At 50.1% G+C, this 26,657-nt stretch overlaps 1 protein-coding gene across 2 annotated transcripts in view; it reads left to right on the top strand.

The window, feature by feature from the left end:
* Positions 1-26,657, top strand: part of TONSL (tonsoku like, DNA repair protein) — a 347,227-nt gene that overhangs the window by 145,945 nt on the left and 174,625 nt on the right. For both annotated transcript variants that reach the window (XM_078686541.1, XM_078686542.1), the window contains one exon: positions 4,574-4,719. In XM_078686541.1, coding sequence (XP_078542667.1) covers positions 4,574-4,719 — 146 coding nt within the window. The remainder of the gene's footprint in view (positions 1-4,573; positions 4,720-26,657) is intronic.

The raw sequence follows: 26,657 nt of genomic DNA, 5'->3' as shown, positions 1-26,657 counted from the left end.
TCCGACACCTCAATCACCTGATCAGCTTCGTCATTTTTAAATTGTTGGGCAGCCTGTAGAATCGACATACTCTGCTCTTTCCTATCTTTCTTTATTTGCTTAATTTCTTTCTGTTTGGCTTCCTTGCGCCATAGTCGAAAGGAGTCAAACATTGCCGGCCGGGCTTTTCTCTTAAATAAAATTGTTTCCAAATGATCTAATATATCTGACTCAAAGGACCCATTTTGTGGCCACTGTAAAACACCGTCTTTCTTAGTGTATCGGATCCATGTTTCATTAAAAACTATAGGACCCAGACCATGTTTTGAGTACAACTCGTAAGTAGGAGTTCCAACTGGAGGAATCGGACAAGAATCCTCTAGCCGGGAATCCCTAGAACAACCAAAACAGCAAAATGTCTTAAACGTACTAAATCCAGGCATTTCGTAACAAACTGGACTTTCTTACAAATGTCAAGGGATTTTCGGACAATGGAGTCACAGCACAAACGTACTTACCCCTTGGCTTCGGTTAGCCGCTAATCGAATAACAAAATACAAAAACAAAGAGAGTGGGCGCTACCCACAAATACTTAACTAAATGCTTTTCTCAAGCCAACAGATGTCCGTCTATCGTCTCGCAATACCAATCATCACCAAAGGGCCAAGGCAGGGCGACAGTCAGGGCAGCAGTCGTTGGCAGCCGTCGGGAAGGAGTAGCCACGTTTGAAAAGACCTTCGGTCCACTTCGACATGCAGGGGTCGCTCACGTGGTTCGCGAAATCCTCCGGAATTTTCTTGCGAAGCTCCTCACGTCTCTCGGGCAAAACTACGACCGTTGAAGTCGCCCACACGTTGGGCCGCCAATTGGAGAACCCGGCCTTATGGGCCAGGCGGCGCAGGGCACGCCTAAGATCTCCGAGTTCACCTGCCTCGACCGACAGAGACACGGGACACTCTGTTTGGCGCAGAAAAGTAGTTTTATTAGCTGCAGCTAAGCACAGTTATCTAAGAAGTACCACACAGGTAGGTTCTCAAGAGACTGCCACTTCAATCCGTGGCGCACGGTCTATTATACAACACAAGTTTACAATGACAACTCCCAATATATACAAAACTGACAAATAGGAATAGTTCAAAAACAAGCTATCGGATGTCTAAAACACACCCTCCTTTCAGACCCCGTGTGCTCTCCTCCCATCAGGTTAATCAACACTGGTGCCCGTAATTCAATTTGCAGGTGGCAAAACATGTGTAGAATGCTTCAAAAGAAGGGCTATGTAACAAGAGAACACACGGAGAGAATAGTGAAGGCCAGTTAAATAAGATAAGGATGAGAAGAATGGTGGGACCCAAACAGTGGAGTAAGTCACGGATTAATCAGTCTAGACATGGCTTTGCGAACTCGGCCGGACCCTGACATCAGTATTGCACACAAGGACAAAGGTTGTTCTTTAACGGGAAAAACATGAAGCAGCCAATAAGACAGAAAAACAATTTTACCATGTTAGCCGTGCTGCCTGCGTGAGGCAACATAAAATGGCGGCTAAACACAAAATGGCGGCTGTAGCGAAGCGGAGCCGAAAACTACGTAACCTCAACACCCCGCCTCCCCCGATTAACACTCACAGTAACACCAGCAGCAATAACATTGTGAAACGTTTCCTAAAAGTTAACCTACTAAGGGGGTACTTGACATTTTTGACTTTTTTATGTTACTTTACATTTATAAACCATACTTTATGGTCCCCAAAGGTCTCTTTATAATGTGGGCTAGACCTCCTGAAACCAGCAGGTTCTGCTGACACTTGCTCACCCTGCTGCTTGATAACACTTTAGCTTGTCTCTCTCTCATCCCCCGTCTGTCCTCTGCAGATCAACAGTCTCCTCTCACCTCATCACTTTTGATGCAACCTCTACTTTTAACCATATCAGGTTCTTTCCATTTGTCGACCTGTTGTGCATTTAAGCTTGCCTGCTTGCTTAAAAATTGCACAACAATCTATGCTGGGGACAGGCCTCACATTCATCACACCAAAGGTGTGACTTCTGCTTCATCAATAGACTTTGAGCCTGTTCCGATTCTTGTCCTGGCTCGCCCGAGTTTCCCAGGCCATCGTTGTCCCCATTGCATGTAGTTGCCTCCATGGAGGCCATGTGGCAACTGTTCTGGATGAATCTTACTCCATCAGGAGCACCTTCAGGCCCCTAAGAGCTTCATGAGGCCCCAGTTTGAGTTTCAGTGATGTGAGCGCTAACCGCTCCGGTGGTGCATTCTCCCAAATTCATGCCTGTTCCGGCTCATGCCCCACTCTGGCGCCAAAGGTGTCTGTAGTGCCATCTGCCCCGAAATAGACTCTGGTTTTTGCAACATGAGCATGGGTTCTATTCCTGATGCCCATCGCAGACCAGGAACTCGTTTTGGACTGAGACAGAGCTAGTCTCATTATGTGGTCACCAAAGAGCAGCCCCACAACTTTTGAGAATTACCAGCCTCTCCCTTGCTGCCAGCACTATAGGGAATTAGAAGCCTTGATCACTTTGTTGGGACTCTGACGCCTTTCATGGTCTTCAAAATGTCCCACGCGACAAGGAAAACAAGGAGGGAGCTAATGACTTACTTCCTCGTCGCTGTTGTGAATTGACACGTCTCCTGAAAACGAGCTGGGCTTTCCACCTGCAGGAGTGCTTCCTTCATGGTAGTAGTCTGCAGAGCAACAGAAGTACTATATTTACAACTACCGACAATAGAAACCAAGGCAAAACTAGTTATTACTGACTGGGCCTGCAACCTCCGATCCCTTGCTACCCTTCAACAAGCCCTAACAGAAACCTTGATGGATATCTGGTCGTAGTCATGTTGATCCCACCTGTGGGTAGCCCTATAGCTAGGCCTAACCTTGGTGAGCTGGGTTTCCTAACTAAAATCCAAATAGCTTGGTAGCTCAGATATCTACTAGTAGTGTGATCCAAACATATTCCCCATTTGGCCTCTAAACAGTGAATCTACACACATCAAAGCCTTTGGGAAATAGAGACTTTTCTTCTTCTGCCAAATTTACCTTATGGTCCCTTAATGCTGTTTTGTGGCTGAGTCCATACACACATATCCTCTGAGATATGGCCACCGAGGTCTTCCAGGCCATAAAGGAGCTTTGTAATGCATTTGTTCTCCAGATTGGACAGCCACAAGGCAGCCAATTATGTCTTAAGAGCATGTCTAGACCCCGTGGATTGTGTCAGACATGCTATGGGCATCAGTGTGGTGATCCGGCGCTATGCATGTATGTGTGCTACAGGACCGTCTCAGGCCGTGCAGGCATCCCTAAAGCACATGCATTTTAGTAGCTCTAGACTTTCCGATGGAACGGCTGATTCTGTGTAGGAATTCTTCAAAGACAACCGAGCTACTGCACATTCCCTGGGTCTCACCTCCGCTCGTCGGTTCCAATAGCAGTACCTGAAGCTCAGAAGTTATTCAGGTGGTCTCACAAACCAGCCAAGACAGGCCTCAAACCTTCTGCAACAGCCAGAACCCACTTTCACAACTTCAAAGGGCTCTGTGATGGCAGAGGTCATGCACAACACCAAGGACAACAGTCTTCCCGCTCACCTGCTACGACTGAGGCCAAGCAGCTTGTTTTCGCCTCTCATTGTCCTGCTCGGGTAGTAAGAGTAAGATTTTATTTAATTTCTAGTTGCTCATTAAATGGCATCAGCGAGTGCTACAGATAGTTCAGATAAGATAGTCCCTGCCCTTCATGTCCTCTGCACCCTCACACTCCATCTGTTTTAGATCAGGCTGTAGCCTTTGGTTAAAACGTCTATGGAGCAAGTTCAGAGGCGGAGAAATGCAAAGGAATTTACAGTATAACTGTTAATTCAGCTATTTGACTGCCAAGATAGGGCAGAGGTCATTAACTATAATACCATGTATGTACCTTATGCTGGAGAAAGAGGGAAGTGGCTGCCATTGCTTACAAGGGTAAATGCTTGGCAGACAAATTCATTAGGGTTTCTTGCAGTAGAAAAGTGCCAGGTGAGCTTCATACATCCACATTTTACCATGGGCTGCTGCATTTATTACTCAAACAACTGAATAATGAAGTGTGTTTCCTGTGCTCATGTCTTGTTGCTGCTCTGTCTACTCTTGTGGCTGCTTTTTATGCTTGTGTTACACAACCGCTTTACACAGAAGTCTCAGACCACTCTGGCGAGTGGCTAGCGCTCTAGGTATCTTGTCATTTTTTTCTACCTACGAGGCCAGACTTAATTATGGCATTTTGGATACACCTCCTCCACCAACACCTTGGGTAGCAGAATTCTTTAAGACTTGTGCACCAAGGCATGCAATGCAGTTATTTGGACTTGGTTAATAACCTCTGCGTTTAATTGTAGCCCCATTTTTGTTCCATAATCTCTTTTTTGTCTACTATTGGTTTCTTCCTGTTCTTTGCTATCAGCCTGTACTAATCAACTCTACCTCCCCTTTTAACTAGCAAGTAAAGCTCATAGAATTGATCTAAACTGGAATGTGGCAAGATCACCTATTGTTCACTATAAGATCACTGTTGTTTTTTTCCCTACATTTGCAGCTATTAAAGGGTGCCACCTGGAAGAACGATTGTCAGATTTGGTTGAGGGTGACCAGCAAGGAGCCTTGTCATTGAACGAGCAGCTGGGAGATCTTTTCTGTAAGGTTCAGTGTTACCGAAAGGCAATCGAACATTATAAAATGCAGGTGAGAGCTTGAAAGTGTACGTGCATTTCTTCTTTGGGATGCTCTTTTGATGCACTAATGGGCCATGTGTGCTGCGTAGATCAAATAGCTCTTCATAGAATTTAGTGGCGCACACCTTAGAAGGTAAATCTGTACTACAAACCTAAATTGTGTATGCTTAAACAAAGAAGCATTTTCTCATGTTATGCCGGTAGAGCTATGCTCCGGTTATAGAATTGTTTTTCAGGTTGCAGATCCTATTGCCTCATTCTTTCAACATCACTCAACTTCTAAATCTTAGAGTCCTGCCTGGTCAGGAAACATTCGCTGTAATATTGTTTAGAATTAAAGTAGCAGGGTATTATTACTTTTTGAAATGTGTTATTGAAGAAATGCAGGGCAAAATCAAGAAAATGTTTGCCTAAAGTTGGCAGGTTAGCCCAGACATGGGTTCCTTGCTCACTTTGCCACTGGATTCAAGCTAGCCTGGTTGATATGGGGTGATACTTTGAAACCGGTCTTAGGATGCTTGTTTCTGGTCCAGAGAAGACCTGGCTTGGCAGTTTGGCTGGACTTTTCCGATGAGGAACAAGTTGAAGAGTGATTTGCATATGGCTGTGTCTGAACTAGAGTGGCGAAGTGAGCTAAAGAACGATGATGGAGTCAACCCAGATCTGTGAATGGGGGTGAGTGTCTGAAAAGTTTTAGCGCTCCGTCCATCTCCTTTTGTTTTCTTTGTTCGTCTCTTTTTAACTGCCTTTTATGGGGTGCGGTGGGCTGTGTCTTTGTCTTTATGATGAGGAAATGTTCTAACCATCTTACCTCCGTGGTAATAAAACTGAAATGTATGCTTAAAAGCATAATGTGCCAACCAGGTCTAGCTGGTTACGCTAGACTGGGCCAAATCCAGAAGTTCAGGTTAATCTCGATGCGTGGAGCAGAGGAGGCGATGCGTCATGGTCGATCCTTTGGATGTAGGCGATGCGTCAGTTCTGAGCCGCACGAAGTTGGAGATGCGTTGAAGCTATAGGTGATGCGATGTGCCGACACTGAAACACTGTACTCGATCGTCCCAGCAGCTGCACTGCTTTGTCGTAGAAGGAGATGCACCAGGTTCGATCATTGCAACAGTGGCAGTTGCAGCCCTTTACACCTACTTCCAACAGCACAGGACTGGATTGGCTCCATTCGGCAGGGCAAGACTCTCAGGTGGCAGAGTCCAGGTGCTGTAGGTAGTTTCGTTGGCAGTCTTTGATGTCCCCGAGACTTCAAACAGGAGGCAAGCCAACAAGCCCTTCTAGTCACTTTGGAGAGATGCAGAATCAGTCTTTCTCACTCTCAGCCATAAAGGGCAGCAGGTAAGCACAGCAGAGTACGAGTTCAGCAGAGTGCTTTCAGTAGCACAGCAGTCCTTCCTGGCAGAGTATCCACATGTTCAGAAGTGTACTGAAGTGGTGGAGTCAGAGGTCCAGTACTTAAACCTAGTTGTGCCTTTGAAGTGGGGGAGACTTAATAGAGATGCTTTTGAGTTTCACAGGGTTCCTGGCCTGACTCCAGGCTCTCACTACAGGCGAATATGCAGCCCTTAGTGTGGACAGAGACACAGCCTATTCAGGTGTAATTGACACCGTGCTCTGCTATGCTCTTCCTCCCCTCCCCCCCATAGTGTTGTGGTTGTCAATATTCTGAATACCTGGATGTATTATGATAAAACACTGACCAACCCAAAGTATAAGACCGAGTTACCAACAGCAATGTTGGAAAAATGTTATCAATATAAAAAGCCTCCACAAGACTAATGAAATAACAGTCAGAGCAACAGGTGCCCACAGGCACAACATAAATATAAATCTCCCAAACACACATGAATTATTATTCAAAGAGCAGCTTTAAATTTAAATATGTTTTGGATTTTTATTCCTTTCTTTTTATTTATTTATTTTTTAATCGGCATACCACTCTTTCAAATTGCACACATTTCTATCAAATATACTCTTTTCATTTGAAGCAAAAACACTCCAAGAGTATCTTGTGTTTTTCACACACTGTATGACTGATGAGAGTGGCGCTTGCAAAAACAGAAACCTCCATGTGACTTTGTAAATAGAGAGAGGACACAGGTGATTCTATTTCAAGTCCTGCAGGTTGTGACTGTGCAGTCTGGAGATGTATACTGCTACCTTCTTCAGTGTGGCTAGAGTAGTAGGAGGCTAGCTTCCGATGGTAATGGTGAGCATTTGCAAGGATGGTAAAGAAGGAAAGGACACTCACCTATAATATCAGTTTTCTACAGTGAATATCTTCATTAAATTAATAAACACTGCCCATTAACAGGATCCTGTTCAAACACAAAACAATTCCTATCTAAAGTACCATACATATGTATGAAACTTTGGTTTTGCGATTCTCAAATAGCGATTTTTAGAGAATCACTATTTGTGAATCGCCAAACGCTATGTATATAGGATTTGCAAATAATTTGGCGAATCCTACATATTCCTTAATTGCGAATTGCAATTCACAATTAAGGAATACCTCCCCATTCATTCCTATGGGCCTATAGGCCCATAGGAATGAATGGGAAGACATTCTCAATTTGCGATTCTCAATTAGCGAATCACAAATTGAGAATGCAATTTCAAGGGTGCCAGTGTGTCGAAAGGACACCTTGTTGCACCCCTGAAATGCACATGTGGCACACATACATGCCCTAAGGGCATGTATGTGCGCCATAGGGCACTTTGAAAAATGCAAAAAAAGTGAATTTTTCGAAGAAATCGCAATTTACCTCCAACTTGAAGTTGGTCGTAATTTGCGATTCCTTAAGGCGAAATTGCACTTTTTCTGTGCTTCTTACATTGCATTTAAGGAATAGCAATTTGCGATTCCTTAAATGCAATCGCAAAATAGGGAGTCGCAAATTCTGCGATTCCTTATTTTGCGATGCAGTTTTGCTTTCATACATACCACAGAGCCAAATTGCGATCGCAAACGGGAAATTCTTCAAATGTTGGCGTTTGCGATCACAATTTGGAATGATGCATATGACCCTGAGTCTATTGTCAAAATGTATGATTTTTTTTTTAATTATTAAAAAAAAGTACCTGGAATGCCTTTAAAACATCTAACAAATTAGCAGTTGTACCTTTTATCATTTACCCTTTTTCAAATGAGAAAAAATGAATGGAAAGTATTTGCATGGGCATACAGACTCAGAAGAAATACTGAACTGTTGCTTGAAGGTAGCCCAGGTCCTCTGTAATCCCAGCATGCATCACAATGACGGTTGGGCCAGTATTTAATTTTGCCTTGTACTGAGGCCCTACGATCGAAAATCCACAGTATCGTTTCAATGCCTAAACAACTAGAGTGTCAAACTCAGAGAGCTTAAGTGCCGCAGGAGTATAATACCAACATGAAAAATCTGCAAAACATGTGAACCAAGAAAACAAGACATTTTGATGCCAGGCTCGAATCCAAGAGAGATGCGAAAGATCTGCCTGCTTGCTGGACACACACCTTCTGGTTCTGTTTGTAGTGGTGTTTTGCTTCAATCAAGGTGTAGGCACTCTTTGACTGAAGTATACAAAACATGTAAAAGTATATAAGATGAGCACAGGTTGTTCTGTTGCAGGGGCCCTTCTGAAAACTGCTTCATTGCTCATTGACAGCTTTTTGGAGATGTTCACACTTTTGTCATACAGAAGATTGACAGAATTACTTGCACAACGTAAAGTGGAAAGAGAGAAGTTCGACAATGAGAAGACAGAGCAGAGAGTGCCTGGGAAGCTTTGATGAATAAATCTGGATGAAACAAAACCTAAACGACCACTGAAGTATAAAGAGGATGTATGGACAACCAGAAGCTAATTTGCCTTATGGAATATAGAATTACACGGTTTAGAAGAACATAAGACTAAGAAGTTGGTAAGACCTGCTCAAGAGGTGTGCGGTTTAAAGGTAGATAAGTGCCCGGCACCTTGTGGTCTCGCACTGCACCAGATACCATCCCAATGGACGAGACAATAAATGTAACGCACTGATGCATCTGAAAATGTACTACAATGTATACATTCACTGCTTTCCAGAGAAGTCCATAAGACAGAGTTTAATGGGCATTATTTTATTATCAAAGTTCAATTATTTTCACTTTGAAACAGTAACATATATCCAATGCAAAAGAAAATGCACAGCCAACGCCTGTTTCGCAGCATTTTCAAGGTTCTATAATGAGCACATATATAAAATATTTCTGAACATCTGATTAGCAATGCCTTGACAGGCTGTCAAATTGGGTAGTAATGATTATAAATTGTGGTCTGATTAATCCCCACCTATTTTAAAGGAAGTATATGTATATACACTGGCAGCTTGTGGCAGGTAGTCCTTTGAAGTGTTCTCGTTAGAGGTATACATATATCTGGAACCCGGAAAATGCAAACATTAGTACAATACAAACATCTGGAAGCCGCGATATGCAATCATTAGAACTGTACATACATCTGGAACCCGGGATATGCATTCATTAGAACTATACATCCATCTAGAAACCAGGATACATGTTGGACAGGCCCCACGAAGGGCTCGCTCCCTCCCCGCATGACAGGGCCCAGACATCGGCTCTCCGGGGGCTACCCGCAGAAGCAACCCGCAACCCGTCCCCCTCCGGGACGCCTGCCCCCGGACATCTCTGTGCCACGGGCCCAGGCCCCCGTCAACCCCATTGCCCGGCCCAGCCGCCATCTTGGACACTGCACCACGCGGCCGCGTGGCCTCGGCTCGACCCCAACCCTGGGCCTGGCCGGGCCCCGACATCCCGGCACCACCATCCACCCAGGAGGTGAACGGACCACTTGGCAGGTTAATGGGAGAAAGAAGTGTCGATGGCTCTCCCCCCGCCAGGGGCCGATCGCCCCCAGCCTCCCCGGGTGCTGGCTCCACCCCCCTGCTGGGTGTCTGGACTCCCTCATCCCGGACCTCCCGACCTCCCAGTGCGAGGGTCCGGACATCAAAGGGCGCCAGACCTATAACTGAGGCAGCCCCAGAGCAGGAAGGCAGTTGTATCCTGGAGTCGAGAGACACCGAGAAGAACTCATCCTTGACGGACTGCTGGCGCTGCCGCAGCCCTGCCTTGTGAACTATTGTCCTGCCTGCTGGCGCTGCCGCGGCCTTCTGCAACCTTCATCCTCGTGGGACCTGCTGGCGCTGCCGCGGCCCGTTGTAACCGTCATCCTCGTTGGGACCTGCTGGCGCTGCCGCGGCCCGTTGCCACCTACGACCTCTTCGGGACCTGCTGGCGCTGCCGCGGTCTGACCCGTCCGAACGCCGAGCTCGTGTTAAAACCTGAGTCGGGTCGGGGACAATCGATATTTGCCCGGCGGTATTGCCTCTGTGACCCTCTAGTTATTTAATCAATGAAGAGGCAGGCGCTGGAGACTGGAAGGCAGGAAACGAGGTTTTTATTCTCTCCGGAGGAGAACACAACGAAACGGACAGAAGGTATCGTTCTGAGGTGCTCTAACTTACGTTTGAGGCCTGGCCCCTTATATACAGTGTTTGTGGTTTTTATTACAGTTTACATACATATGACAAAGCTTTGATATACGGAAAGACATTCCCGGAACTCCCCTTTGAGCCCGTTCCCACACACATTTACAGTTGAGGTCCCCACCCTAGTCATAACAGGTGATGAGTGTCACGCAGCTGGATATTCCGCCGATTCACGGAATGTGGGGGGTTTGATCGGATCTCATGGAGTGGGGGCTTTGATCAACCCGGGGATCCTTTGATGGGGGAAGCTTTCTATTGTACGGGGAGGGGCAAGGAATGGTATCGGCAGAGCTGGGTGTCGGCCTGGGAACGGGGAAGACAAAACGGGCACACAGGGAAAAAAAGGGGGGTTTGCGTCTAAGGGCCGGAGATCATGAAAGGGAAGCAGGGAGGTGTCGCGCTGGGAACAGGATGAGGGCCTGGGGCAGAGCAGCGCCGAAGAGGGGTTTATGACTCAAGGCAGGTGCAAGCAGGGGGCGGTCAGCGTGCAGGCTTAGTGAAGGCGAAGGGCTACGTCAGGGGCCAGCGGCATGCAAAAGGGTTCGTTCTGATCGGGGCATCTTAAAAATGGCGGGCGCGCACGACAAAAGTGTGGTATCAGGGGAAGAGGCAAGATGGCGCAGATAATGTTCACCAAAACGTACTAATTTTCAACAGTCCTCCCTTCAACATATTCAAGACATCTTGCTGGCTCATTTTCTACTCGGTTCTATTGTGGTGGGCATGAGAAAGAAAACGGTAGGAACCTTAGATGAAAAGAGTTGTAAGCAATACATTTTAACATTTCTAGTTTTTAGGAGGTGGGCCTATTTGATAAACTTTGATCAATTTGTTCAGCAGGAAAGTCATAGGAATGCAATACAAAAACGATTCTGTAGCGAGAGCAGCAAGCATATTTCATACTGGCAGGTTATTACATATATATCAGGTTCGGATTGGAGCATGATCAATATAATGGCGGCTGGGAGAGAAATGAGGTCTAGCAGAAACGGCGATTGGGGATGTCAAATGTTCAAAGTTTAACGAGTTCTCATCATTCTTTGTTGCCTTTCGTTGGCGCTGTTGAGCACCGGCGGTGGAGCTACAAGTCCAGCTCTGTTCTAAGTTCTGCGTTGCAGGGCACGACCCTTTCCTCGCGTTTCTGGTCGGAAAGGTCCTTTTCGCCCTGTGTCCTTTGAGGTGATTGTCAGAAAGTTCAGATGGAAGAAGAGTGTACGAAACAGTCCATAGGGTAGGTCAGAGGAAAAGGGGGATGGAGCAAGGCCAAATTAGGAACAAACTAGGGGAACGAGAGACTTCAAATAGGCGGGCGTGTGACCGAACTCAGAGAGCGGGGACTTGTCGACAGACACTGGACATCGAGCAGGGGCATCAGGTCGACCCTTTCTTCTCATGTTGTCAAAAACAGTGCCTCGTCCTGCAGCTCTTTTCTGTCGTGGTCTCGCCTTGGCTAATGTCGCAGGTGTTCCTTAGTCTGCAGTCAGGCCTCGTGCTCCCACATCCGGTCCTTCTCTCCTCCAACAGCAGTACCCTTAAACAAGTTTGAAAAGACAGTCTTTAGAGAATTTGCAGATGAAGATAATCAAAAAGTCTATTTCTCTCCCAGCTCCAGGCAAAGAATGAAAAAATGCCCGTTATATTAGTGTTCACAACTGGCATATGAATGACCGGTGACGGGCCTGTTGGATTTACTATGACTTTCCTTTACAATTATTTATTACAGTCACGACAGTTCATCTGATGGTGACCCACCTTCGTGAGACGAACCTGGCAGAGATATGCTGTTCTCTAGAGTTTTACATTTACAAAGGGTACTGTGAGTCGTCAACATGGTACTACACAGGTATTTTGCTGAGAGACGAACATGGCTAAACATTTCCCTTCTATCGATGCATCCTGCCTTTCAACTACTACGGGGTTCATTTCGATGATTTCTTTACCTTGGACTAGTCTGTTAACCTTGTAAAACATCACTCTGGATCCTACGTAACCTTTTACAGCCCGATTACTTAATTAGGAAGGACAGGGGTTTTATGGGAAACAACCAGGGACATAGGAAACTTGTGGTAAGGGCATAAATCGACCCATCTCTCACAACCGGAAATGAGGGGTAGTTTCATAATTCCAGTTTTTTTTTGTTTTTTTTTTGGGCGGCTGACAGGGGAGGTAACAGGGGTGATCATTTTTCCGGTTTGGGTATTGCGACAATTCGGGGAGGGGAGGGTCGCGTATTCTGAGGTCTTTGTTTTATACCATAGGAGCCGTTGACATGTAGTTCCCTTATTTCGGGCCAGATTAGGGAACCTCTGTCGTCTTACCTGTCCTTTCCCTTGCGGCCCAACCTCGGTTCATTGACTTCTAGCGGAAAAGGAGAGGTAATGACGCGGCCTCAGGGTGATTGTATTAAAGACAAGTTTTTGTGCAAATACTGACGGTATTTGAAGCCAATTAGGTGGTGTGCTAGGGGTGGCAGTCTGCCAATTTCGGGGCTAATCACTCGGAAGAGTGGGAGTGCAAAAATAGAGAGAGAGAGTGAGAGAGAGAGAGAGAGAGAGAGAGAGAGAGCGCAACGGCAGGCTAAATAGTACACGTGCAACAGAGAGGGTGGCAGTGTATTCAAGAAAGGCTATTTAGTGCATTACACAGTAAAGGGCATTCACGGGTCTGCGTTAGAATCTTGTAATCATGCAGTTTGGGCATTAGACAAGGTAGAGGGGACGTGCCTTGAGAAAAAGGAAAGAAGAAAGGAGGTACCATTTTGTCGCACTTTCTCGCATTCTCGGTCCTTCGACCAGTTGGGTCAACGCCTCAGTCACACACACACATTCCCTCATAGTTTCGCATCATACGTGACATGGGTTCATTCGTCCGGTCTGGTTTAAGGGTGATCACTTTTTATCAGGTTGTGCTAATTTTTCGGGTTTGTTCGATACGTGAGTAGTTTGCAGGCGCGCTTAGACACCACCTTGCGGTGCTAGTCCGCTTCGTGTATTAGACATGGCAAGGCTTCAGATCTTCGCCACACCTCGGCTGTAATCTCTGATGTAACCTGCAGAGGGAGGAAAAAAGGGGGGGGGTGGGGGAGACAGCATTCGCGCATATTCAAATACATGGATTCATAAGTCCTTTACTTACCTCTTACTCGCCTTTCCTCCTCGGGGCAGGGTCCCCGGGGATATGGTTTCTGGAGTCGAGGGGGGTAGTGTGTCCATATAGGTCGTGTGCGGGGAAACGTAAAAAGGAAACCAGAGGTGCTTAGTGCGAGGTATCTAGTCAAAGGATGTATCTCACTATCGGGATCCTTAAACCTCTTTCGGCGCTGTGGCGTTCTAAGGTTCTTGGGTCAGCTCCGTTCCCTGATACTTTGGAACGTTGTACTTTATAACATTTACATTATTTCCTTTCACCCTCCTTTTACATTCCCTCATTTACACCGTTCGTTTTACCCATCCTTGGAAGTCAAGGTCTTCCTCTACGCGAGAGTTCATGAGTCAGTCGCGTACTTTGAAGGCGGAGTGTCGTGTTGTCGATCCGATCCGTCCTCCAGGGCTGGGCAACCATCTTCTTTTAACCTTAAAGAGAGAGCAGAGTAGGGTGCACAGAAAAGAACTTTCCCACCGATCCCACATTTTTAAAATAAAGCATGCAATACCCGTTCATAGTTTCAAAAACTTTATTTCGCAAAATCATTTCAGCATTTGGATTATGAGGGTGCGGTCGTATTTGGCCGGTCGTGGCAATGGCTAAAGTGCGTACAGTGGGGGGTGTCGTTTGCAGCAATAAAAACATCGGAAAGTTTTACTTATTCATTTGTAAGAGACTAAAACGTCTATTAATTGGCTGGGGGTTCGGGGGCATTTATTTTCATAATTTTAGAAGCATAATCATAATAGTGGTAATCAGATTTCCTATATGCATACCGTACGTGGGCGTCGTAAATGAGGTTTACATCAGTTATAAAAATATAATACATTGTACATTTGTAATCAACATTTGTAACGGGGATCCTTTCATACTGTTCGTCGAGTGAGTTCTCCTTGTCTTTTCTAGCCAAGTGTACAAAGGATCATATAAAATCTCAGAACATCAAGTTTATATTAGTGCGATGGAACACCACGAGGTGTTCGTAAGTTCCGATTGATACCAGCGCCATTTTGGGCGGGGCCGGCTCAGTCCGGAAGCAGCATCAGGGGGAAATGTTTCCCATTACTGGCAGTTTGGACCAGAGTCCTTTTCGGCAGTTCTAGAATTCATGCTAACAGAAGGAGTGGCAATGTCATGTTTGTTTCGTTGGCGATCAAGGCAGCCGTCCCTTACCGGAAGCCTGCAGAGGCCGAAGGTTCCGCCGGGGACCTTTGTAGGATCTTCAAGGCTGCGGAGATGCTGTCGGAGATGGGGGCTCGTGCTCCAGGGGGCAAATGTTCGAGTTATATTGCTGGTCAAAGTTACTCTAGTGGCCGGGGCCCGCCTTCCAGCGGACCCAGACGCCATTTTGAGGCCCTACAGGGGCCACTCTCGTCGAGTTTGCAAGAGTGGGAGAGATCCTTCGGAGTGAACGGAAGAGGTCCCTGTTGTGTGAAAGCGGGACGTTCAACTGGGGTGCAGCTGTGATGCCCCCCACCTGGGGGGGGGGGGGAAGACTCGTTCGCGCCGTCTCCTTCTCCCGGTGCACTCCATGCCGTTCTTTTTCATCGCCCCGCATGAAGGTCTCTCCACATCCGGTGTTCCCCAAGTCCTGTGCTCAGTGCTGTGGGAGTATGGCCACCTGTGGCGCGCATTCGGCGCGGCACGAGTATCAGTGCAGTCATTGCAGGTTCGGCGTTCCGAAAATATGGCCACCATTGCACGTTCGGTGCTGCGCAAGTACTGGGGCGCCACCATGGTGTGTTCGGTGCTGTGGAAGTATTGGCACCATCGCCTGACTGGGGGTGTTCGGCGTCGGGCCGGGGGCTGGGAGACCTCCTATCGGTGGAGGTGGGAGAGGCTCGTCCGCGTCGCCTCTCCCTCCCAGCCCAACCTGGACAAATTGTTGTGGAGGTACGTGCAGGACATCCCGCCGTCCAGAGCTGCTGCGGCTGTTACGGAAGAGAAAAGGAAGAGGTGCCTCGTTCTTCTCTGGACATGTGGCGGGACTACTTAAGTCTATCCAGGCCCGTTGCGGCTGGCTGAAGAGACATGTGGCGGGACTACCTACAACTGCCCCGGCTGCTGGCTCCTGCCTCTCCTCCGGCTCCCCCATACGTTAAGATTTCCTGACCAAGAGTTGGCGGCCGGGCCCGCCTTTATATGGGTTGCCGTTGGTTGGGCGTAGCCGTAACCCTGCCCTACTTTGGAAGGTTCCAGAATGGGGGGGGGGGCGAATGTTCTGTTTGACTTTCATTTTCTACAGTTTACCGTTATTATTCCTTGTTTGTTGTGCTAAATTAAAAGTTCAAGTTCATTAATGGTCTACGGATTTTGTTTTACCATTTCTTTCTTTCCAGGTTTGCTTTTATGCTAAGTTTCTGCTAACAGAGGTTGAGTAACACGGAAACACGTGTAGAGGGATGACGCAGATTTGTACATTACATACACACAAACTCAGACGGGGGACAGTACAAGTACGACATACAAAGACCCAAGACGAACATAAAACAGCTATTGGTCATAATTATCTCTTTCCGTCTGTGAATTTGAAACAAGGCTGGGTTCCCGTCTTGACGTTGCCCGACCTAGGAGAACTTGAGCATGCCGCTGAAATTGTCCTGGCGAAATCTGTGCCATCGGGCATAATCAAACGTGGTGGTTCTGTCTAGTCTGTCTATGTAAGTCGGGTTCTTCTTTGTCTCGCGCTTTTTCTCGTACTGCCGGTCTGTCGTTCCTGTCGGCCCTTTGCCTTTACTCACGCTCAGTAGAGTCGGGCATTGGGCTTTCCAGTGTCCGACATACCTACAAAAAGCGCATTGGTCTGGCCCTAAGTCTGGTCGTCTTTTGCATAGTGTCGGGGGATAAGTTGTGGGTAGCGGTGTCCTGGGGTTGTCCTGTCGGTATATTTCTCTACTTGGTTTGTCCTCGTCTTTTCTCTGTCGTTGCATAGCCTCTCTGCGCCACATACCGAGACTGTCGAGCATAATTGGCGTTGTCTTATTATTTCGAAGGGCTATTTCTAACGTTTCTATTTTATCAAGGTCAAAGGATCCTGCCAGTGGCCACTGTTTGTCTTGACTCTCTTCGGTATACCTGTGCCACAATTTATTATAGGCTATGGTGACTAATCCATAGTTTATGAACATGTCCTTATTAGGGGTGCCTTCTAGTGGAGCTATATGGTCCACCTCTAATACACGGTCCGGGCTAAACAGGCTATTAATCAGTGGGGAGAAGACAGACATGACGGCTCGTAACGAGGGACTAAAAAGTCAGCACTGCCTATCTTATCACTAGGTGCAAAGACTGGACAGAATATTTCTATTCACCGTTGTTTGCAGGCAGTGAATACCTCATGGATCAAAAATAACAAAAAGACCAATAAATAACAATGGGGAGAATGAGTAGGTCCGCAAAGATCTGCGTTACCTACCCTTTTCACTATCTGCAAAAAGGGTGGTCTCTTCCCTGTTTGCAGACAGGGAATCTCCAGGAAACAATAGTTTTGCGAACAACAGTTCAGTTTCAAGTAATTATTGAGTGGGGGAGAAAAAATAAGCACGGCTGCTGCCCTACCTATCCTCCACTGCTTGCAAAGAGAGAGCCCGTTGTTTCTCCGTTTGTAGACAGTGAATCTCCAAATAAATAAAGAGCAATACTAGTATTTTTAAACAATCAAACAATCAAGCAATAATTTCGCACTTGTCGTGATTACACGACCTTACCCGGACCATGTGGACAGTTTCTTGTCTTCCGAATCCAGCGCCCGATTGTCCTCTTTTTCTCGTATTTCTCACGGCACTCCTGATGGTCCCCAGTCAGGACCGTAGATCACTCGAGAGAGGTCTGTTCGGAACTAGTGAAGTTCGGATGATCGGCTGCCAGACGAGGGTCTATTGGGCAAGAGCTCTCCCGATCGTTGCAGTCGTTCACTCTGTCGTCGGGACCTCTCCCACTGGATCCACGAGTCGCTGATGGGCCCCACGCTTGGGACGCCAATTGTTAAAACCTGAGTCGGGTCGGGGACAATCGATATTTGCCCGGCGGTATTGCCTCTGTGACCCTCTAGTTATTTAATCAATGAAGAGGCAGGCGCTGGAGACTGGAAGGCAGGAAACGAGGTTTTTATTCTCTCCGGAGGAGAACACAACGAAACGGACAGAAGGTATCGTTCTGAGGTGCTCTAACTTACGTTTGAGGCCTGGCCCCTTATATACAGTGTTTGTGGTTTTTATTACAGTTTACATACATATGACAAAGCTTTGATATACGGAAAGACATTCCCGGAACTCCCCTTTGAGCCCGTTCCCACACACATTTACAGTTGAGGTCCCCACCCTAGTCATAACAGGTGATGAGTGTCACGCAGCTGGATATTCCGCCGATTCACGGAATGTGGGGGGTTTGATCGGATCTCATGGAGTGGGGGCTTTGATCAACCCGGGGATCCTTTGATGGGGGAAGCTTTCTATTGTACGGGGAGGGGCAAGGAATGGTATCGGCAGAGCTGGGTGTCGGCCTGGGAACGGGGAAGACAAAACGGGCACACAGGGAAAAAAAGGGGGGTTTGCGTCTAAGGGCCGGAGATCATGAAAGGGAAGCAGGGAGGTGTCGCGCTGGGAACAGGATGAGGGCCTGGGGCAGAGCAGCGCCGAAGAGGGGTTTATGACTCAAGGCAGGTGCAAGCAGGGGGCGGTCAGCGTGCAGGCTTAGTGAAGGCGAAGGGCTACGTCAGGGCCCAGCGGCATGCAAAAGGGTTCGTTCTGATCGGGGCATCTTAAAAATGGCGGGCGCGCACGACAAAAGTGTGGTATCAGGGGAAGAGGCAAGATGGCGCAGATAATGTTCACCAAAACGTACTAATTTTCAACACTCGAGGATTGTGAGCTACCACCGTTTCACCTCAGTACCTGTAGGTACCAAGACTGTCCCGCTACCCCCTTTCCCTAATAGAGACTAGAATTGAGAGGATCATCGTGTCCTAATCTCCTTGTATCGTACCACCTTACTCAAAGAATTGCCTATAAAAGGTGTTAAGCTGATCTTCGTGTGGCGTCCATCTGTGGGGGGGAAGTTACTCGTCTGTACGATCGCTGGAGACGGCCCTCACCGGAGGCCTCTCCCCTTGTGCTCGGCCGACCCTCCAGGTCCCCGTCTAACATTGGTGGCCAGCGGCGCGATCCGAACCAACGCGTAACCGTACAGAGAGTAACTCACCCTACGACTAATCCACAATGACGACCAGAGAGAGCGGATCTGCAGAGAAATTCCAGAGGGAAAAACTGGAAGAGTACAACCACCGAGAGCTAAAAATTTTTGCATAGAACTAGGCATTGCTAACACCGGTCTGAGCACGAAAGAGGACTTCAAACACGCCCTAGAATCCTGCGCAGAGACGAATACCGCCGAAGCCCCGGAACCAAACACCACTCTGACAGAAGAAAGGAGAACGGATCTCTCCCGGGAAGAGATCCGAGAACGAGAGAAAAATAGACTTCACGAGTTAGAGCTGGCACGGCTCAAATTAGACGGAGAATTGAAACTGGCAGAACAAAAAATGAACTTAGAACACTTACGGCTCCAAGAAGAGCGAGAGGAGAAGCAGAGACAGAGAGAACTCGAAGAAAAAAGACTGGCATACGAACACGAGTGCAAGCTAGCGGAGATAGAGATGCGCAAACAGAACAAAGACCTAGGGGTGCCCGAACAACCGCGCCCCCCAGGTACTACCGAACAGAAGGTCCACATCCCCAAAGATGTGGTCCGGGAATATTTTCGGAACGACGACATACAGCAGTGGTTCAAGGCCTACGAGATCGCCATGACTGCCCACCGGATCGCTCGAAGTGACTGGGGAGCCGGTCTATGGGGGAGATTCGTCAATGAAGGCCGTGATGCCCTGCTGCAGCTTCCGGACCATCAAATGACGTCCTATGACCACATGAAGGCCGCCCTCCTCAGTCGATATGGGCTGACGTCCGAGATGTACCGCCAGAGGTTCCGCAACTGCACCCGCATCCCGGGTACAACCTGGATAGAATATGTGAACTATTTCAGCCGAGCCTTCGAGGGATGGATCAAGGGTAGCAACGTAACAACCTACGAACAGCTCTTCAACCTCATTGTGTGGGAGCACCTCTCCAACAACTGCTTCGTCGAGCTCAGGCAGCACCTCCTCGACAGTAAATTGACTGACCCCCGGCAGCTCGCCGCCGAGGCTGAGCACCCGAGTGGCCCGAAGTGGGCCCAACGAGCAGAACAGAACCAACCAAGGTCATCATCGTCCCCGAGGAGGAGGAGGAGGCCCGGGCCGGGGGAGAGACGCCGTCCCAGCCGCTCCCGCAAACTACACCCCGCCCCCGGCCGGCCGGGGCAACCCCCCGATGCGCCCGGGGTTCCGAGCCAACGTTACGTGTCATCGATGCCAGCGAGTCGGCCACAATGCCAGTGACCCGACCTGCCCAAAGAACCAGACCCCCGGGCCCCGCCAGGTGGCTGCCGCCGCCCTAGGAGAAGAGCAAGTCTCCGAAGGACCTGAAGAGTACGAGCAGGAGCAGCCCGAGTGGGAACCTGCCGCCATGACCCTGGCCTGCCTAGGGGGGAGAGACCTGATCCCGCGGGCTCCCCTACCAGCCAACACCAGGAAGTACAGCCAGTGGGTGAACATAAATGGGCGTAAGGCCGAAGCCCTGCGTGACACAGGGGCCAGTGTGACGGCCGTCCGTTGTCACCTGGTGACCCCAGAACAAATCCTGCCAAATGTTCTTTGCCCCGTCCGATCGGCCGACAATTCGGAGAGCCTGTGTCGGATGGCCTGCGTCCCCTTCGAATGGGGAGGAGTGTCCGGGATGCTAAAAGTGACTGTCCGCGACGATGCACCCGTGGACTGCCTCCTGGGGAACGATCTCGAGAGTTCCCCGTGGGCAGCCGTTGAAAGAAGAGAGCACCTGGGGATGTTAGGCCTCCCGGGCTGGGCGTGCGTAACAACCCGGTCCATGGCCGCCGACACCATCCCTAGATCTGAAGAACCCGCATGGCCAGCACCTCCTCCCCCGATCGCTCCGGAGGGAGACTCCATCCCTACCGACAACCCGGAACAATCCCAAGAAGAGCCCGCTCAGCCCCAAGACCTTCCGGACCTGGCTCAGTGGCGTCAGGAAGGGGGGCCCACCCAAGAACAATTCCGGCAAGAGCAAAAGACATGTCCCTCCCTCGAGGGACTGCGACAGCAAGCGCTCGCCCAGAGCGCAGGAGACACCGCAGGGGCCCACTGGATCTATTGGGACAATGACCTACTGTACAGCGAACAAAGAGTAGCGGAGCTGGGGACCAGTCGAGTGCTGGTGGTGCCCCTCCGCTTCAGAGACTTCCTTTTGAACCTGGCCCATGATGTCCCCCTGGCTGGACACTTGGGGCAAGACAAAACATACAACCGCCTGGTGACTCACTTTTACTGGCCGAGAATGAGAAATGACGTCTCCAACCACTGCCGGTCCTGCCCGACCTGCCAGGCCAGCGGGAAGAGCGGCCGCAAACTCAAGGCACCCCTGCAACCATTCCCCGTTGTGACCACCCCGTTCGAAAGGGTGGGAATAGACATTGTGGGGCCCCTGGACCCCCGAACAGCACAAGGGCATCGCTTCATCCTGGTCCTGGTGGACCACGCCACCCGCTATCCTGAGGCGGTTCCCCTTCGAACTGTAACAGCCCCCGTGGTAGGGCGAGCCTTAATGGGGATCTTCTCTCGAGTGGGCTTCCCCAGGGAGGTCGTCAGTGACAGGGGCACGAACTTTATTTCAAAATATATGAAATCCCTATGGCAACAGTGCGGAGTCACCTACCGATTCACAACCCCCTATCACCCGCAAGGAAACGGACTGGTCGAGCGATTCAACCGCACTCTCAAGGGGATGATCATGGGGCTGGAAGAACCCCTACGCCGCCAGTGGGACGTGCTACTACCGTGCCTCCTCTTCGCCTACCGAGAAGTCCCCCAGAAGTCCCTCGGCTTCAGCCCCTTCGAACTCCTGTACGGACACCCTGTTCGCGGGCCTCTCAGCCTAGTTAAGGAGGAGTGGGAAATGGCCCCCCTGAACACCCCTCCAGACGTCTACAAGTACCTCCTGACCCTCCGCAATCAGACCCGGCGATTCAGAGAGCTCGCAAAAGCCAATCTTGAGGCCAGTCAGGAGGACATGAAGAAGTGGTACGATCAACATGCCTCCTCCATCGAATTCGAGCCTGGCCAGCAGGTGTGGGTGATGTCCCCCATCGAACCCTGTGCCTTACAGGACAGGTGGACGGGGCCCTTCAAGGTGATCGAGCGTAAGAGCCCCGTCACCTACCTCATCGACATGGAATCCCCCCGGAACCCCCTCCGGGTCCTCCACGCCAACAGACTCAAACCCCACTTCGTGCGCTCAGAGCTCAGCCTGCTGATGGCCACAGACAGTGGAGCTGAAGAGGACTCCGAGCCCCTCCCTGACCTGCTGGGGACCGGGGAAAAAGATGGTTCAGTGGATGGGGTCCAACTCTCCGAGGCCCTGACCCCGGAGCAGCGCCAAGACTGTCGGGCCCTCCTGCTGCAATTTGCACGCCTATTCTCCCTCACACCCGGGGTCACCCCCTGGTGCCTGCACGACGTGGACACTGGCGACAGTCCTCCTATCCGACACCGGCCGTACCGAGTACCAGATCGGGTACGCACCTGCATCCAAGAAGAAGTCTCCAAGATGCTCGCCCTCGGAGTCATCGAACCCTCGGACAGCCCCTGGGCCAGCCCGGTTGTACTGGTCCCCAAAGCTGCGGCCCCGGGCACCACACCCGAGCTCCGGTTCTGCGTCGACTATCGGTGTCTGAATGCTGTCACCCGAACCGACGCTCACCCCATCCCCCGAGCCGACGAACTAGTTGACCGCATGGGGGCGGCCCGCTACCTCAGCATCTTCGACCTGACGGCGGGCTACTGGCAGATCGGCCTCACCCCCAGGGCACAAGAACGATCCGCTTTCTCCACCCCGGATGGACACTACCATTTCAGAGTGATGCCCTTCGGCATGAAAAACGCTCCAGCCACGTTTCAACGACTTGGGAACCAGGTATTGGCGGGCCTCGAAGAGTTCAGCGCCGCATACCTGGACGACATCGCGGTGTATAGCCGCCACTGGTCTGACCACCTCCGCCACCTCCGAGGGGTCCTGCAGGCCCTCCAACAGGCCGGCCTCACAATCAAGGCCAGCAAGTGCCAAATAGGCCAGGGGTCCGTGACCTACCTCGGACACCAAGTGGGGAGCGGTCTGGTGGCCCCCCTCCAGCTCAAGATCGCTGCCATCCAGTCCTGGCGGCCCCCCGTAACTCAAACCGAGGTCCGAGCCTTCCTGGGGCTCACCGGATACTATCGGCGGTTCGTGAAGGACTATGGCAGCATTGTTCGGCCTCTCACGGAACTCACATCCAAGACCAACCCAAAAACTGTCAACTGGACCCCCGACTGTCAAGCGGCCTTCGAGAGGCTGAAAGCCGCCATGTGCACCGCCCCTGTGCTCCAGGCCCCCGACTACAGCCGTGAGTTCATCGTCCAGACTGATGCCTCCGACCATGGCATCGAGGCCGTCCTCTCCCAACTGAACCCCGAGGGAGTCGACCAACCAGTGGCCTTCCTCAGCAGACGCCTCCTGCCCCGAGAACAGCGCTGGAGTACCATTGAGCGAGAGGCCTTCGCAGTAGTATGGGCCCTCAAGAAGCTCCGGCCTTACCTCTTCGGAACCCACTTCCGGGTACAAACAGATCATCGGCCCCTGCAATGGCTAATGCAAATGCGGGGAGAGAACCCCAAACTATTGCGATGGTCCATCTCCCTGCAGGGGATGGACTTCACTGTGGAGCATCGCCCTGGCCAAGACCACGCCAACGCGGATGGCCTGTCCCGCTTTTTCCGCCTCGACGAGGAGAGTCCCCAAGAGGATGGGTGACTCTCCCCGCCTTCAGCTGGCGGGGACGCATGTTGGACAGGCCCCACGAAGGGCTCGCTCCCTCCCCGCATGACAGGGCCCAGACATCGGCTCTCCGGGGGCTACCCGCAGAAGCAACCCGCAACCCGTCCCCCTCCGGGACGCCTGCCCCCGGACATCTCTGTGCCACGGGCCCAGGCCCCCGTCAACCCCATTGCCCGGCCCAGCCGCCATCTTGGACACTGCACCACGCGGTCGCGTGGCCTCGGCTCGACCCCAACCCTGGGCCTGGCCGGGCCCCGACATCCCGGCACCACCATCCACCCAGGAGGTGAACGGACCACTTGGCAGGTTAATGGGAGAAAGAAGTGTCGATGGCTCTCCCCCTGCCAGGGGCCGATCGCCCCCAGCCTCCCCGGGTGCTGGCTCCACCCCCCTGCTGGGTGTCTGGACTCCCTCATCCCGGACCTCCCGACCTCCCAGTGCGAGGGTCCGGACATCAATGGGCGCCAGACCTATAACTGAGGCAGCCCCAGAGCAGGAAGGCAGTTGTATCCTGGAGTCGAGAGACACCGAGAAGAACTCATCCTTGACGGACTGCTGGCGCTGCCGCAGCCCTGCCTTGTGAACTATTGTCCTGCCTGCTGGCGCTGCCGCGGCCTTCTGCAACCTTCATCCTCGTGGGACCTGCTGGCGCTGCCGCGGCCCGTTGTAACCGTCATCCTCGTTGGGACCTGCTGGCGCTGCCGCGGCCCGTTGCCACCTACGACCTCTTCGGGACCTGCTGGCGCTGCCGCGGTCTGACCCGTCCGAACGCCGAGCTCGAGGATTGTGAGCTACCACCGTTTCACCTCAGTACCTGTAGGTACCAAGACTGTCCCGCTACCCCCTTTCCCTAATAGAGACTAGAATTGAGAGGATCATCGTGTCCTAATCTCCTTGTATCGTACCACCTTACTCAAAGAATTGCCTATAAAAGGTGTTAAGCTGATCTTCGTGTGGCGTCCATCTGTGGGGGGGAAGTTACTCGTCTGTACGATCGCTGGAGACGGCCCTCACCGGAGGCCTCTCCCCTTGTGCTCGGCCGACCCTCCAGGTCCCCGTCTAACAATACGCAAACATGAGAACTATACAAACTTCTGGAACCCGGGGATGTGCAATCATTAGAACTGTACATACTTGAGCTATGAGAGATCAGTATCCGAATTTGCATAGTTTCCTCAAAGCCTCGTTAGCAGAAAGGGTTTCCTTAGGACTAGAACTTTGCCTCTAAGCCTTCAATTCTGAACGACCACCTTACACTGACCTCTACCAAAACAGTGATTGTAACCTACGGAAGAACTACAGCATACAGCCATCAGGCCTCAGGACCTGGCCCACCACAAGCTGAAGTAAGAAACCAGGGAATGATCCTGAACTTTAGCTTTTCTAGGCCACGCAACTCACACATCTGCTCTCATTTAGGTTTTCCACAGAAGCTGCCGGCTACAACTGCACTTGTCAGTTCTCCTCTTGAGTACGCAAACTATTGCACTTAAATCAGACCATCCTCTTACTCATCTACAGAACTAAAATGCTGAGCTAGACCACTCCTACATCTCTGCTTACTGGAGCACATCTCACCACCTGTCCAAGCACTCCACTGGTTACCTGGAGCCTGACATTCTGTCTTCAAGAATCTCTATATTGCTCAAAAGACCACCCACGTTCAAGTTCAAGTTCATCAATTTGTATAGCGCGCTACTCACCCAGAGGGTCTCAAGGCGCTTGAGGGGGGGGGGTGTGCTTTACTTGTCGAATATCCAAGTTTTAAGTTGCTCTCTGAAGGAGAGATGGTTCTGTGTAAGGCGGAGGTGGGTGGGGAGAGAATTCCAGGTTTTGGCCGCTAAGTAGGAGAAAGATCATCCCCCCATGGTGGATCTGTGGATGCGCGGAATTGCGGCGAGGGCTTGATTGGACGATCGTAGTTGGCGGGAGGGGTTGTAGAAGGATAGTCGCGTGTTGAGGCATTCGGGTCCTAGGTCGTAGAGGGCTTTGTGTGCGTGGGTGAGGAGACGAAACGTAATTCTCTTGTTGACAGGGAGCCAATAGAGGTCTTTCAGGTGGCCGGAAATGTGAGCTTGCCGAGGGATGCCCAATATGAGTCTGGCTGAGGCGTTTTGGATGCGTTGGAGTTTTTTCTGTAGTTTGTCTGTGGTTCCGGCGTACAGGATGTTTCCGTAATCCAGTCGACTTGTGACCAGTGCGTGGGTGACCGTCTTTCTTGTTTCGGTGGGGATCCAACTGAAGATTTTTTTGAGCATGCGTAGGATGTTGAAGCATGATGATGAGACGGCGTTGATTTGTCTGGTCATCGAGAGGGTGGAGTCAAGGATGAAGCCCAGGTTACGTGCCCTTCGTTCATCCAAATACTTTACTCACAGCAAACAACTCTTTCATGTAGGCTGGCAAATCAGCTGATTGTCCCTCCAGCAAGGCACGCGACTGTGGAAGCTCTTTCTCCGTATAGTCTGTACATCTATGCTACTCCCTTCACACTAAGATTAGAAACATTCAAGACTACCTGAAACATGGAATGATGACAGGTTTCACCAAGCAGTAGAAGGAACCCCTTCCCATCACACAGAGGACATGGATGCCAACTCTTAAACTGGAACTAAACCTCCCTCAAGGATGGAACCTAATCACTCTCCTTCACTACACCCCATGCATAAGTGCAGCCATATGATAAAAGCTGCATCTGCCAATCACGCAGAGCACCAAAACACTCCATACACAGACCGTACTGCAGTCTCTCATCCTTCTAAGCACACACATCATTGACTTCTATGGTTACGCACCCTCACTCATTTTCACTCCTCCATGAAGTGCAGTGAACAGCACAACTGTCTTCATCGCATATAACAACAAAACAATTCCAACAGAAGCCATTCTTTGAGCCTACATCATTTCAACCAAGTACACCAATAGAGGTGTGTGCTACTTGTTTGCAACTACAATACAAAGCAGGACAAAGCAACATAATACACGTCCCTGACATGGCGAAGGCAAAGGACGGCAATTAATCGGACAGAAAGGACATTTACTGAGTTGAACCAGTATACACACTCCCCATAGGGAGTATATGTTAAACCTGCCCCTGTAACTACCATCAGCATCCTTGACTGAGACAGAAATCTGATAGCCAATCTCATTCACAAACAGGCTACCTTTGGGGTATTCCCAGTAGACCAGAGCCCAACTCTGTCAACTAAAAATAAAACTACATGGTGCACGCTCATTGGGCTTGTGTGGTAATCCCAAACAACTACTGTTTGAATTTAAGCATACCAG

The sequence above is a fragment of the Lissotriton helveticus genome, chromosome 4_1 (assembly GCF_964261635.1).
Source record: "Lissotriton helveticus chromosome 4_1, aLisHel1.1, whole genome shotgun sequence".
NCBI classification, from domain to species: Eukaryota; Metazoa; Chordata; class Amphibia; order Caudata; family Salamandridae; genus Lissotriton; species Lissotriton helveticus.
This window is presented reverse-complemented; position numbering and strand designations above follow the sequence as displayed.